The 15,581-nt window shown below is 44.3% G+C and overlaps 1 protein-coding gene across 3 annotated transcripts in view; it reads right to left on the bottom strand.

The window, feature by feature from the left end:
• The window catches only part of LAT2 (linker for activation of T cells family member 2), a 320,642-nt gene that overhangs the window by 154,805 nt on the left and 150,256 nt on the right, over positions 1–15,581 (bottom strand). For all 3 annotated transcript variants that reach the window (XM_069614739.1, XM_069614737.1, XM_069614738.1), the window contains exons 3-4: positions 13,257–13,302; positions 7,356–7,399 (exon numbers count right to left, since the gene is read on the bottom strand). In XM_069614739.1, the coding sequence (XP_069470840.1) occupies positions 7,356–7,399; positions 13,257–13,302 (90 nt within the window). The remainder of the gene's footprint in view (positions 1–7,355; positions 7,400–13,256; positions 13,303–15,581) is intronic.

The following is a 15,581-nucleotide window of genomic DNA, read 5'->3' as shown; positions in this document are numbered from 1 at the left end:
GAGAAATCTATTTCATAGACGGGTCAGCATCCATAAACTCAGAGACAGGAGAGAAACATGTGGGGATGGCAGTAGTGCACATGGAAGAAGACACATACGAGTGATTGGTCAAAAGCGCCTCCCCTCACATTACTCTGCACAAGCAGCCGAACTGACTGCACTAATCAGCGCATTACACACAGCCAAAGATTGTGCCTTAACAATATAGTCAGACTCAGTTTACGCCACCCCCACAGTTCACTCAGGACTAACACACTGGCGAAGGAGAGGGTTTAGAAGAGCAGATGGGTCCCCCGTACAACATGCCACATTGCTAAATGAACTAATAGAAGCTTTAGCAGAGCCATCGGTAGTGGCAGTGGTTAAATGCAAAGCCCATACCAATAACACAGACGCTGTCTCATTGGGGAACGCAGCAGCCGACACAGCAGCGAAGGAAGCCTCGTACTTCAATAAGACACCAACATCAGAGTACGTTGTAAAAACAGCTACAGCAGAACCACCAGTAGAAGCATACAGTAACACGCCCATAGCACAATTGATACAACTCCAAAGAAGGGCCCCATCGGAAGAACAGGAGTTGTGGGGCAAACGAGGATGTAAACAAACAGCCACAGATCTCATTTGGAGACAGGAAAAGACAGGCAAGGTAGTGATGCCTGTAGAATTATTAGAAGTAGCGTTCCAACAACTGCATTTCCCAGCTCACGTTGCAAAACAACACATCGCCTCAGACATTCAGGAGGATTGGTTTTTTCCCGATCTGCACGAATACTTGTCTAAATTTGTGATTGAATGTACTACATGCCAAACTTACAATTCAGGAATGACATTACGAACTCTGCCTGGCACTTTGCCATGCCCTACAGGTCCATTCAAAGAACTACATATCGACTACGCCGATATGGGAGAAAGATGTTATGGAGCGAGATACATGATTGTGGTGGTATGCCCTTTTTCACGGTGGGTGGAAGCGGGCCCCTCTCCCCATCCTGATGCAAAATGTGTTGCCAAGTTACTTGTGCGAGAAGTATTCTTGCGGTGGGGAATATGTGACGTGATCCATTCAGACAACGGCACACACTTTGTGAATGATCTCTTCAAAAAAGTAACCTCCCTTCTTTGGGTGAAACATAAACTATGTTCGATTTATCATCCAATGGCCAATGGATTTGTGGAAAGGATCAACGGGCTGCTCAAAAGCAATTTATAAAAATTATGCAGCACGTTGAAACAAAATTGGGTATATTGTCTGCCCCTAGCACTGTTCCAACTTAGAAATCAACCATGCAAGGATCACCATTTAAGCCTGCAAGAAATCGTGACGGGGAGAAGAATGCACACGCCGCTCTCTCCTGTTAGGAGGGTGTCTGATGCACACAGGGCTGCCACAGTGCTGGGGGAAGAGTTTAAGGAATACCTAGCACAGCTAACGCGCGCAGTACGCAGCATAGCAAAACAAATTGCTCCGCCATTTACTGAAGATGTAGCAACAGACACCTCCATGCCGGCAGCAGATAGTCCGGAGGGGCCTTTAATGCCAGGGGAACACATCTATGTTAGAAGTTTTGTAAGAAGGTGGAATTCACCAAGATTTCATGGTCCATACACAGTGGTGTACAGCACCCCAACCGCAGTTAAAGTGAAGGGACTGAAATACTGGGTGCACCTATCGGACGTGAGAAGGGCGCACAGTGTCGCACTCCCCCAAAATGAAACAGACTGTGTCGATGGCATCGCTAACACAGTCTGAAACGATGAAAACTGCGACTAAGACAGGGAAAGAATAGTGAAAAAGCAAAATGTTTTTTTTTAGATATATTCTGTCTTTCTCTCTCTCTCTTTTTTCTTTTTCCTTTTTAAATTTCATATGAATCATGTTATGTTTTCCATTTTTCTTCATTGTTTTCATGATAAATTGAAAGAAATTGTTAAATGCCTAATTGAGCAAAAAGATGAAAAAGAATGAACAATTGCAAATATATTTCTTTTCATGATGACTTAACGAATTTGTCTCGCCCTCATAGGTTCAACATGAGCCAATGCGATGAAACGGCTAAGCAGGCTGAAATGTTAGATAGAAATAGGGATGCCACTAGGGCCAGTAGATTAAGTAATGTGGAATGCGTTATAAAATATGCTGCCATACTATTTGCAATAATGATGTTTTATTTTATTTGGTATAATGTTGTTTTATTTGTGGCAAATGAAATTAACAAAGGGGGGAGCGGGGCTAATATGACAAAACCAGGGTCTAAACTAATATGGACTGGAGTAACAACCATTTTGAAGGACACTTATAATATTGAATCAAATAGCATAAATGCAACACCACCTTATGTACAATTACACGTGAACAAAACTGCTATTCCATTGTTGAGTAATACTATGGCCAAGGAAATAGAGCTTGGATGGAATGTAAATGACGATTACTATTGGTTGACTAACTCCAGAAATACAAGCATGCACGCACACACGGCACCAGAAACCACTACTGAATACACAAATGTCACCATGAACATTGATAATGCATGGGCCAGAATATTCCCGCTGCAATATCAACAAGTTGGTACCCAATTAAAAAACAAAAGAAGGATGAGAAAAAGGGGGGCGGGAAAAAACATATATGATATTTATCACAATCTGGGGTTAGATGAAATAGAGGACCCCCGACACCCTGACCAATCAAATAAAATGGTATTCAGACATGAGCGCCACAGCAAAGCAAGCAAGTAATGAAAGTTGCTACGTGTGCTCACTTATTCCTCATGCAACTGGAACCCCAAAAATGTTAGTTCCACAGAAAGTACCCTTGTCTGAGGCCCAATGTTTGATTCATCTGATGCTGTGTAGAATAAAAAAAACATTTCAGGCACACACAGTCGCCATGGAAAAATTGGAAAATGAACAAACATGCACCAGAAGACGACAAGGAGTAATCTGCCTCCAAGAGCCATTTTTCATCATAAAAGGGACAAGGTATGCAGAAGACAAGTGGCATGATGACACGATTAAATGCAAAGCTGAGGGGCTTCGAGGGCTGCCAGACGAAACATACGAGTGGGCAAAAGAAACGTGCATCCCCATCTGGTCACAGCATATCACCAAGCTGACATGGGTCACACCCCTGATCACACCACAGATCAGTTTACAGCAAGGCCTTCGGCTGACAGTTCCACAGCAGGCCAATCGGCTGACATATCGGCAGCAGGGCAATCTGCTGAATCATCGACAGCGCCCGATGAGACAATCACAGAGCCCCCAGCATACAAACTATTGTCAGCTCCCCTTCCACCGCAGCAGCCAAGGACAGAGACACACACACAAGGCGCGCAGCCAGCTAGCTGGCCCCCACCCTTGCACTCGCCCTGCGAAGGAAAGCTCTGCGCTCCCATTCTCACGCAGAAGCCGGAGAAAGTTGCAACAACCAATACGATGCAGTTTTCTTCCTCTGAGATCACTGCTAGCATGAGAACCAGCATGTAAACCAGGATGAGTTAAGCACTTTCTGCTTGTTCGCCCCCATAAACGTGCAAGCCACCCACCCCCATTTAGAACAATGTATTGCCATCTTGAGCCTGCACTCCCTGTAAGGTATTTCTTTCAAGTGCCAGACCCTCGCCTGTGCTGCAAAACCCACCCAACACACCCACTACTAACCTTAAGCATTTTACTACAATATATGTATTTTTTCTCATACTAATAGGTTTGAAGTTTAGGAGATATGTGAAAAACATCTTGATTCTATTTACATGCACAATAAGGTCAAGGCCTCTAATTAAAGCCACAAATGACTCAATTGTACTGACAATAATTATTATGTGTAACTTGTGTAGAAATATGAAAAGTAGCATAAAATGTTTTAGATAATTTGTTATTTAATGTTTTTCGAATGCAACATATTAGCTTAGGTAGTGACCAGTGACCGGACCCTGACCTGCGTTGAGCACAAGATATTTGATGTCTATCATCTCGTCAGCCACTCAGCCAACCAGAAGGAAGAGATGCCACCCACACCTACAGCACCACACCGCCTGGCCAATCGGGTCCATTTAGCACTTTTTGTTGGAGTTACTTTAATTGATTTATTTACGAGCATGATGTAAATGTTGGTAGGGTTTTTTTGGGTTATTTCCTAGCTGGAGAAATAAACCATCCTTTGAACTCTTGCAGCCGGGTCTCAGTGCCTCCTTCCCCGACAGGGGTGGTTATTTTATTTTCTCTCACACGTAGTAAGCCGGGGAAAGGCACCTACAACAGCTACTACGATGCTTGCTGCAATGAGTGCTCCAGAGTACACACACAGCTACTACGATGCTTGTTGCAATGAGTGCTCCACAGTACACACACAGCTACTATGATGCTTGCTGCACCTAGCTGGTTATGGTGGCTAATACACACTTCTTGTGTCATGGTATAAGTCCTAACTAATTATTGGTTAATTCATGATTAACACATATTACCAGAGAGATGGGGTGAGAACTTTACAGGTTGATGGCATTAGGCCTGCACAATACCAGGTCAGTCATGTAAATCAAGTGAGCTGCTTTGTATGTTGATGTGATATAAATGACCACTAAACGTACAATAAATATGAGTGTTGCCACGATTAATCATGATCATGCTTATTAGCAATGTAAGTCTCCTGTTCTGGAGTATAAAAACGGTGGGAAGTTGGTACCCTAAACTTTGAGCGACTTGTTGGGGGTAGCTGATAATAGACCTGACTCAAGAAGCCACAGCGTTTCACGTAAATGCGAACATTGGCTTCATGATTATGATAAGAAATAATCAGAACATTTCATTTAATCTCATTCTGTCAAAATATGACGCCCCATCCCGTAGAGTCAGACTCCCAACCATTTATAAGGATGCACCACATGTGTGAGCTCACGTGATAAGAAAAAGGCAAAACTTCACCCAGGTGGTGCGAGGTTTCCAGCACGCTACTTTCATTTCCGTTTTCTGAGTAACATGTTTGAGGTTCCATGTGAAAACGTTAGGATGGACCTGTCCATGTAGCAGTTTCCTATGCACCAAGTCTAACCTGATGCGCATTTTCAGACCTTGATTCTTGTGCCCAAAATGTAAATGCTTGTGCAAAGCATGATTATTTCTATTTCTTTTACCAATGAAACGGGGAGCTGGAGAGTGATGTGCAACCAGCACCCATGAGCCCTCCCGGTGCATAGGTAAGTGTTGAGCATGTAGCAAACACTTGCAAATGTCGTGCCCGCTCCGCCTCTAGCACAGGGTATCACTTGCCCGCTCCGCCTCTAGCACAGGGTATCACTTGCCCGCTCTGCCTCTAGCACAGGGTATCACTTGCCCGCTTCGCCTCTAGCACAGGGTATCACTTGCCCGCTCCGCCTCTAGCACAGGGTATCACTTGCCCGGTCCGCCTCTAGCACAGGGTATCACTTGAGAATAATGGAACGTGAATGCAGGAGATTTCATGTAATGTAAGTGCTCTTGTATAGCGCCTGTCTGCCACTATTGGTATCCTTGCTGTGCTCAGCTCTGTAAGAGAAAAGGGTGTTGGGGTACATTAGTGGAACAGTGGGAGAGGCAGTTGTGAACCCTGTGGGGTTGACAGGTGCCATGTTCCCGAGTTCCAATCTGCTTTATATCGGTTTGCTGAAGAGATTTACGAGTATGTTATCCACAGAGAGGAGCCCAATATCTCATACACTACAGTGCTTTGGTTCTGTCTAGCCGTTATGTTGGAGTCTGCGATCGGGCTAAAGAGGGGGGTGGGGTGTGTGTGTGTGTGTGTGTGTGTGTGTGTGTGTGTGCGTGCGTGCGTGCGTGCGTGTGTGTGTGTAACGGTCGGGTGAATGCGGGAGTAGGCCTTACAAGGCAAAAACGACCGGCAACCTTGCACAACTATCCGTGCCATATACAGACAGGTCTAATTTCTCTAGCTCCCAATGTCACCCCTCTCTCTCTCTCTTTCAAATACATACTTTGTACCCCAATTCCTACTTATGAGCCGTACCCACTTTTTCTCTTAGAGCCAAGCGCAGCGAGGTCACCAATAATGGCAGACAAGCGCTGTACAAGAACATTTACCTTACATTACATCATAGTATGAACCGCAGAGGGCTACATTCACAAATTAATATGAGTAACTCCGAGATGCTCTTAACTTACTCTTCCATTTGCAGGAGTAAGTCTATGACTAAGTCAGAGCTACTCCTTGCAACTTCTTTTGGAATCGATAAGTCTCTCTCCAAGAGTAAATCAGAGTTTCTATTTTTAACTTCATTGTGAATCAGCCTCTATGAGTTTTAGGAATTAACACCATCGTGCCCACCAACACATTACTTATAGAATGTTTTTAAACATATTTTTTTCATTTAGGAGGCAACAGCTGTATTAATATTGGAGAAATGTGTGCACTCTTTCATTAAACTTAGCTTGAGATATCTTTTGTCTGTTTTTCAGGATATTGCACAAGTATGCAAAGTTGGTCACATCATTAGTGGTAAACCAGAGTGTAAGCTAGTAACAATGTGTCATCAACACACCAGCACGGCTTGGTCTGAGTATGCAAGGTGGGAGGAGGCGTCAGTGGGCGCAGTAAGAAGTGTCCTTTGAATTGGATGCTCGCATGGACTACTCTTGCCTCAGCATTCACCTGCAAGGGTATGGGGTTGTCCCATAGTGTTGTGGCGTTGTAACTAACAAGTGTTACTGGTCCTCATTACGACCTCGGCGGTAACCATGCCACTATTGGCAGCATGGCTGCTGCCGAAATTGCATCCGGGTCCGGGTTCACAGAATGAGGAATTACCGGGCCAGTTCGAGTTCGGAAGGCCCGGTAATTCCTCCCTCCAAGGACCCGGTCCTCCCCCATTCCCATTTCAGCCCCCATAGGGCTGAATGGGAATGGGAGAGGGAGCAAACAACGGGCCATTACAAGTTGGCCCGTTGTTTGCTCCCTCTTCCCCTCGCGGGACCCGGTAAGCATGCTTGGTTTGGCCAGGCATTACTTCCTGGGTCCCGCTAGGGGACCTCGTAATGAGGTGGTACGGGGTAAACGGCGCTGGCACCTTTTACGGCGCCGTTGACCCCATACCACCAGGGTCGTAATGAGGCCCACTATCTTCCAAATCCATGGCTCTCCATTCACCTACCCAAAAAGGATGAGCGTTCGATGTATTAGCTCACTGAGCTCCTGGGCAACTGGGCTACAAGCTGCACTTTCATGATACTTCAATTATTAGAGAACAAAGCACAACTTTCAATTGTTATGGGTACTATACGCATCTCACTTATACAATGGGGAAAGGAAAATGTGCGCTTTCATATTAAAACAAAACACGTTTTATTTTTAATAGAAGAATACTTACCGGTATAGGACCTCACAATCTGAAATCCTGCCGGATTGGTATTTCTGGAAACATAAAAGTGTTCAGAGAACAAAATGTTTAAAAAAAGTTTAATTCATGTGATTGTTAGTAAAAAAAAGTGAAATGGTTCTCATGTGTTTAGCCTGTGATGAAACACATCTCTTATTAATACTGCTTGTAATGGTGCTGCATCACGGAACCCTCATTTTCTTGCACAACACAATCAAACAGATGCAAAAATGTACTTAGGTCAGTGACCTTCAAACATTTTGATCCCACCACCCCACTTAGAAAAATATGTTGGGGTCGAGACCACCCCTGAATGCATGAAGTCTAAATGTTACTAAGTTCCCAACTCGTATTGCGCTCTGTTATATAATGATGCCTGCCTCTTCCGCCCAGTCACAAGCGTCAAATATTGTAACCCCTGTTTGGGCATGCATGCCCCTCAAGTCCACGCCACAGCTTCAAAATAGCACAGGGCTTGTTTGGAGGGTGCCTACCCCTATAGCCCACTACACAGTTTACACATATTGCAGCCCTCGTTTGGTAGATCACTTCCTTGCAGCCCACTCCCCAGATTCAAAATAGGACAGGCCATGTTTGGGACTGCCTTCCCCTGCAGGCCACTACACAGCTTCATAATATCACAGGCCGTGTTTGGGGGGAGGGGTGCTCCGACAAAAACAGCACAGGCAATGGGTTTTAAAGATACACAGTGTCATAAGTGACATACATCACATAGGCTTCAAGTTCAGGTAGCGGGTTGGCGCGACCCTATACACATATAGCCTGCTCCATACAGGATGCAGGCGATTGGCCCCACCATCTTCTGTCCATCTTACACCATTCATAATGTCATAGCTTCTACAGTGCACCTAGTACCAAGGACAGCTTCCAACCCTGCACCTCAACAACTCCCCCCTCCATTGCTGGAGCAGAGAGTTAATCACTTCAATAGGGTGCCGATGGTAAAGCAGTATGGGGCAGATTTTCAAAGGCTGACCCATGCTTTCTTAGCATCAGCGTCCTATTGTAATGAAAAGGGCCACGCTCCGTGCTTGAGCAACCAGCGCCAGCATGAGAGCGGTCGCATTTCCTTTCAATAGGGCATCTTCACCCACCATGCCAGCTGGGGAATCCTTGCTGGCATGGAGAAGGGCTAATATGGTACCCTGGGCGACCGCACAGATCTCCTCGGCCTAAAGCCTGCTCTGCATGCAACACAGTCACATGCAGAGACTTTGAGCAGGCACAATTACACACACAAGCACGAAACTATCAGTTACACACAGAAATACACAAAGCCTGTACAGACAAAAATCACGTGTGCACACACACTCCTGCACCCCTTCTCCCCACACAAATGACAGCCTGCTAAGAAATCAGTCCAGCAAAGGTGGCTTCCCTTCTCCACAGGGGTGTTGCTAGTTCTGGAGAAGACCCGGGGCTACGCTAATGTCGGAACTGTCGGGACTGGGGGCTAGCTAGACTTTTGGAAGTAGCTCCTGAGATTCTATCCGGGGCTACAACCAAAAGACCAGGGGCTATAGCCCTCTTAGCCCCCCCTACCAACTCCTCCGCTTCTCCATAATGCAGCCTGCTGCATAAACATTCCCTGCCACCCCGTGCCCAATGAAAGAGCAAATATAAATAAAGGGTGCACGCTCGTCCCCTTCACCTGTTTGGCTTCCATCCTACGTTCCCTGCAAAGAGGATACAGTTTGCAGGTTGGAGGAGCGCAGCGGCTGAACAATCTTTCCATAGAGCTGGAGGGCGCGAGGGGCAGCAAGACTGGAGCACTGCCACATATCTGTGTTTGAGGTGATTCCTGGTGGTGCACAGTGTTACCTGAAAGGGCAGCTGAGTATCATCCAAAGCATAAGAAAAGCCTGGAAGCACAATGAAAATGGAGGGCAACTTTTTTTTCCAGGCTGTTTTTATTTCCAGGTTTAGTGCCATACCCTGTCCTCCGCTGGGCCCTTATCACAATGAGCATGTACGACAGGGGGAATTTTAAATGGACACAACTTTGTTGTTGTGTCATTTTCTCTAATTGTGTGTGCACCAGTAAAAGGAGAGGAAATGCTTGGTGGACTCACACACACCCTGACATGCTACAGCACATCCGTCCCATGGGGTGCAGCCCCCAGTTTGGAGACCTCAAGATTAGGGGGTCATTGCGTGTGTTAGGGAGAATTCTCAGAAATGTGCTAATTCCCTTCTACTTTAGAGACCCCAGCTCTTTTGCTGAACTTTAGGACTTTTAATTTCTAACCTGGAGAGAGTGAGACTTTTTTTCCCCACTCTCTCATGTATTTGTCTGTGATTTGGACTCTGTTTCTTTTGACTTTTGGAGTCTGACAAACTCCATAGGCATCATCTTTACATTGTGACACGCAGCACCTTGAGTGCAGTGGCACAGGGAAGTCTCTTAGATTTGCCAAAGGTTTAAATACCTTCTCTTGGTGAAACTACTGTTCCCAAGAGCAGTGAAGTGAAAATGACTTTACTTACATTTTGTAAACTTTCTAGACCCAGCACACACTATTTTACCATAGGGTGCTGGAGGGGTTACTTAATCCTCTTTGCCTAATTTCTCATGTAACATTTTTATGTTACCCTTTCTACAATTAATGGCTGGTGGCAGTGGTTTACTTTTTACTACCATTGTGTGTTTTTACCAGGGGCTGCGTTCGCAGCTGCAGTAAGGCACCCATGGGTGCGCATTTTGTCTAAATAGCCCGGTCTTGTTTTTTCACCATTTCTTATTGGAAAGGTCCTACTTGAGATTTACTCTGCATGCCAAACCAGGTTTGGTCCCTTTGTTCATTTTGGGATTCACAAGTGAAGCAGGAAGTTAGGCAGGTGCCCGAAACTCCCTGTGCCTAATCCCTTGGTTACAGGAATGCACCCAACGGTGATTGGCCAGCTGGCGGTTGACCACAGGAAAGTCTGAAGTGGTATCGGAAAACCGCTGTGTTGCTATTTGCTGTAGACACGAGGAGCTGAAACCGCGAAGTGCCGCTGAATTGAAATTTGACCTTTGCTGCCGCCGACCTTCCCATTGTGTTACAGGAGTCCCCAGAAGTCCTCCCTTCTTGTCCCCACGACTGAGGCCCAAGAACAGCAGGATGTGCAGAGCCACACAGGAACAGAAGCCAGCTGGAACCATTTCTTCTAACCAAAGGTACTGTAAACCTAATAGGAATTACTTCTTATTGTGTAGCTTTAGTTGCTCTCAGTTGAGATTTGTCCTGATTGCCATTGCAGAGTTGCTTGCAGCTTTGCCCCCCACAAGCCTTCCAGCTTGTGGCCCTTCAAGTGAATCTCATTTCTACAAACTTTTCTAAAAACATTGTGCAAGACATTTTACTTACCTGCAAAGAAGATCTTCAGCTCCCCTAGACTTTGCTCAACTAACATTGGCTGTCCTGGCTCCCTGAGAGACTCTTCTTACCTCTGACTTTGTGATTTTGCCTTTCCTCCAGGAAAGGGTTAATTTACTTTGCATTGGAAGGTTTTAAAAAGTACTTGCCAGTTTATGAATTTTGTTAACCTTTGTTTATTCCTCTATTTTATCGTTTGCACTCCAAACTCAGTATTGCTCCAAATGTACCAGTGATAAATCAATGTCCACAGTGTCCTAGCTATTTAAGTCACCTGAGGGTGTAGGAAGTGTCTGTGTGCCTTAGAGAAACAGTGTGTGTTTTGAAGTGTATTATAATTGTTACATGTTTTGCTCCCTTCTGAAGAAGGCTTATATAACTGACTGTTAAATAAATTAATAATTATTTAATCAAGAAACCTTGAGTGTAAGTGTTTATTTGAATAATTGTCACTGTGAAACTCTGTGTTACAACCCTACTGCTCACATTGACCCCTCTTGAGATAAGCCTGACTGCTCAGCCACACGACAAACCTGTGTAGTGAAGACTTATACCAAAGGTTGGGTGCCTATTGCCAGGAGGTCAAGGTTGCTGTAGTCTCCCAAATGGTACTGCACACAATCTTGCCTAACAGCGTGTTTGGTGCTAGTTGTAAAATATACAATATGATATGTTGAAATAACTCATAAAACACTTCCAGTTTTTACCTCCACCTAAGAGGTAATCCTATGAAACACACAAAAGGGTCAGGATTTACCCTCTTCTGTTTTTAGTTTATTGATACAGTAGCAGTATGGACTGCTCCTATATACAATCCATGTCCATCCTGTAAATGAGGATGCTCTCTGATTTTAAAAAATAGAAAATAATACATACAGACTTCCAGAAATACTGCATGTATGGTAACAGTAATTACTGCATGTGTTAGTTCCACTCAGGAATCTGTAAGGCATGTAATGGGGGGGAGGGAGAGGACCAACGTGTTTCAATAACAGCAATGCCATCCAGAACAAACTTCAAGTATCAACTACTGTTCATACCAAATGCAGTAAGATGGATTCTGGAATATTTGTAAGACCAAACCTCGATGCAACATCAATTATCAATTTGGCATCAGTGCTTGAATTCTGATGGCAACTTTTGAATTTTCTTTAATGACCCTATTTACAAATCTTCTGTACAACTCGGCCAGATTTTGCCTGGAAATAAAGCTCACTTAATGACTTTTTTCTGGACCCTTGAAATCATGCAAGATTGCAATTCTAACATCATCAATCAGATTGTTCAAAATGTTGATGTTCAAGACATGCTAAGTATAGTCAGACGTTGCAGCTGATTTTTCCTTGAAAAATCTAAGTAGGTAATTTTGCGGCGGGGAACTGTTACGTGTAGACACTGTGGAGTACAAATGTGCAGGGCAAAAGGTGGCATGCATGGGTGTACGCCTTTTGCCCTGCACATTTGCACTCTGCCGTGCAAATGAGTAAATGCTGCCTACCATGCCCACCCCTCCTATCTGCCGTGCAAATGCTGCCTACCATGCCCACCCCTCCTATCCGCCGTGCAAATGAGTAAGTGTTGCCTACCATGCCTGCACCTCCTATCCACCATGCAAATGGACAAAAATGGGGCGTGACATGAATGGAAGGTGTAAAAGCCCCTATACAAAATTAGCTCCTAAGTGTTCTTCTTACGGGCAGGTAGTGACAGCACACCAGTGGAAATATAATTTACGATCATTTCACAATATCTTTCATGTGGATCAGTGATATTTGGCAATGTAGCATCAAAGGCAGTGTAGCTTCGAATGAGGGTGACATTCAATCTCTTTGGAGAAACAGGGGCTGCTTTAATTACGAGGCTCCATCCCACCACCATTGCTGTTCAAGTATGCTTGGCACTGGATGAAGCTATGTAAAGTCACATTTTCACAGTCTGCCAACTTGCCTTTCTTTAGTTTGACTGGAGCGTTTTAATACAAATATGTAGATAGATAGACAGAAAGACAGACAGACAGAGTTCAATTCCCTTGTACCAATTTGGACAGGCGTGATATAAAAAACGGTTGGTCCCAAAAATAAATCACACCTTATTGAGGCTAACAAAGTAATTTATTTGTGAGCTTTCGTTATGTGAGTGATTTGACATCTGATGAAACTACATAAGCAGTAACACAGTCATGCACAGATAAAGGATGGAATCATTTGTAATGTTTTTTTTAGAATGCTTCATTCCATCTGTGCCTGAGGAAGTAATCACAAGATCACGAAAGCTGGTGGGATGCCCCATTAACTAGCCTGCGTGCTATTTTTGGACTGGCAGTGTGCAAGAGATCCCCTACACCTCGGAATCCACAAATTAGGTGGAAGGAGCTCCTACCTGACCAGACCCAACAAAGGAAAGGGCGAGGCCTTACGGATGGCGATGGCATGGGACAGCAATAACTGGGGCAAAGAAATAACTCCCTTTTAAGAGGAGCGGAGGTGCACACTCACTCACACAGTCAACTTACACGCTCCTGCTTTTTTTTCGTGGATTCGCATCTTCTTTTAATTCATCTGTAAAGAAAAAGAAATATGTATGGATCAAGCCTGTGAAAATCAAAGAAAGAAAGATAAAACGAAAGGCAAGTTAGAACATTGCTCGACTCATGTGTGGTAGGTGACTGATTCCATCCCTATGCAACAGTAAATGACTTTCTGGTGGTCGGTTCATCTCACAGTGCCACATTTAAAGCAACTATCTAGATGTGTGTGTTAACAGAGAATTCATATTTTTGCAGATTCTAATGCCACTGTTGTCCCGGGAGGATAGCTCAGCGGCAACGTTGTTTGCCTTGGTAGCAAGACGACACGATATGCGCTTAGAAACATCTGGGTATTTAAGCGTGTTATAAATACGCAACTAAGACAAAAAAAAACAATTACGCAACTAACAAAACAAACAATTCTTGTAACAGCGCCTCGATGCCTGCGGGCTGTGTGAGCGCTTTAAAAATGCAAAATAAATGTAAAAAAAAAATACTGTTTAGGGCCCCCCAACGGTTAGCTTGGTTCCCTTTATTTTTTGGGACCGCAGACCTATTTTTGGTGGTTAGTTTTTGGTGACTTCTCCTGAAGTCCTGCTGTCATTGCAACCCTTTTTACCTTCCTATGGCACACAATACCAGCACATTTCTTCCCTATGATAATATAACCCTAAATTGGTTTTAGAGAGCAGGTTGGTGGCAGCTGTACTTTAATTTTGGTTTCACTAGTAGTACAATTAATTTCACTGCATTGGTAGCCCAATGTACCTTTTTGATAGCCGTTGGTGTACCAATGTATTCTTTTAAATTCTGCTCATGGATGTTTTGTACTTTAGGACTTTCTTTGTTCAGGGCAACCACGAGGTAGGATCAAAATGGCTGTTCTGACCACTTGGGCTCTTTGTGAGCCCGCATGGACGCCTCCATATTGGTTGTAATTGGTTTAGACCAGTATAGGTCCCTGGGTTCTCCCTCTCACGTCCTGTGGGGTTTGTCTAGGCTAAGTGGCAGTCCCAATAACCAACTAGTATGGTTGGTGATTCAACCCTTTGCTTCCAATCTCATCTAGTGATTTGTGGGATTGTCTTTGGGCAGCTTCTTCTGCAGTGGTACAGAAGGCTCTGCTAGGTCCCTGCCTCTCTATCATGCTGCTTAAAAACAAAACAAAAAACAAAAAAAAATGTATACCTGATTTTAACTGTATTTTACCAGTTTTATAAGTTGCACTTTTTTTTCTCCTTATGTCTTACTTGCTTGCTTCCATTTTGTCCACTTTATCCAGCCATTTGGACTTTGGTTGATGATTTATTGAATTTTTTATTTATATATTTTTTCTTTTGTTTGTTAACGTCTGACCGTTTAAGAAGTTAACATCCCATCTCGATCATTCTTTACCTTCTTTTTTTGTTCCAATGAGGGAAGAGACCTTTGAGACAAGTTCATTTTTTAAGGTCTAGAGCTAGGCTCTCAATGAAATTCCCAACTGCCATGACTAGTTTCCGATTAGCACCATTCATTAGAAAGGTCCACCAGTGTTCCTCATCCATACTACAGAAATATGTAAACAGGTGGCCTATACGCGTCCTTTGGTTTAACGAGAGGCCCTTGCATTAAAGAATCAGATGTCTCAGGGATTCAATTACGTTCGTCTGGTTACAGAATCGACAAGAACTTGCCCTGGTTTTATCTCTGATGGCTAGGATTTCGTGTGTTTTTAAGATGTTGAGTCGGGCTCTCATGAAGGTCGATCGCAATTTGTTATTTGGAAATTTGGACAGGTAACTTGCTGGTTCGTTGAGATTTTAAATATTGGCTGGCAGGTGTCTTGTAGATTTGTATCTTGTAGCTAAATCCTGAGTGTTGCACCAGTCTCGTTCTTTTAGTTTTTCGACGATCATGCTGCTTTAGACTGGGCCTTGGAAGAAGCAGGTCTTCTAACCAACCGGAGAGGTTTTCCTGTCTGGGTTTCCTCAATTCTCCCGATGCCTTCTCCCATGCACTGGGTTGAGCATTCTACCCTGGAACCATTTTCTTGGCCGTTTACTGTTATTTTCCTGCTGTTTACCTCCAGGGTCTCCTGCTTTGGTGCTCGAAGCTGTTGTTGTTTTTGAAGTTTTGGGAAACCAACACCCCACCCCATCTGCTCTATGGGACATCCCTGATTGCCCCCAGCAACCATGATCCATCTTTGTGGGTTTCTCTGTCTTCCCAGAGTCTTCCTCAATGGATTCTTAGCTCCTGGCTTGAAGGTTGTCATCGTGGAAAAGCCATTTGTTCTTCATTTCTGCCGTGGGGGTCCCTGTTGGCTTA

Source organism: Ambystoma mexicanum, chromosome 9, assembly GCF_040938575.1.
Source record: "Ambystoma mexicanum isolate Mex_15411 chromosome 9, UKY_AmexF1_1, whole genome shotgun sequence".
Classification (NCBI taxonomy): domain Eukaryota; kingdom Metazoa; phylum Chordata; class Amphibia; order Caudata; family Ambystomatidae; genus Ambystoma; species Ambystoma mexicanum.
The sequence above is the reverse complement of the archived record's forward strand: the minus strand, read 5'-3'. Positions and strand labels throughout refer to the sequence as shown.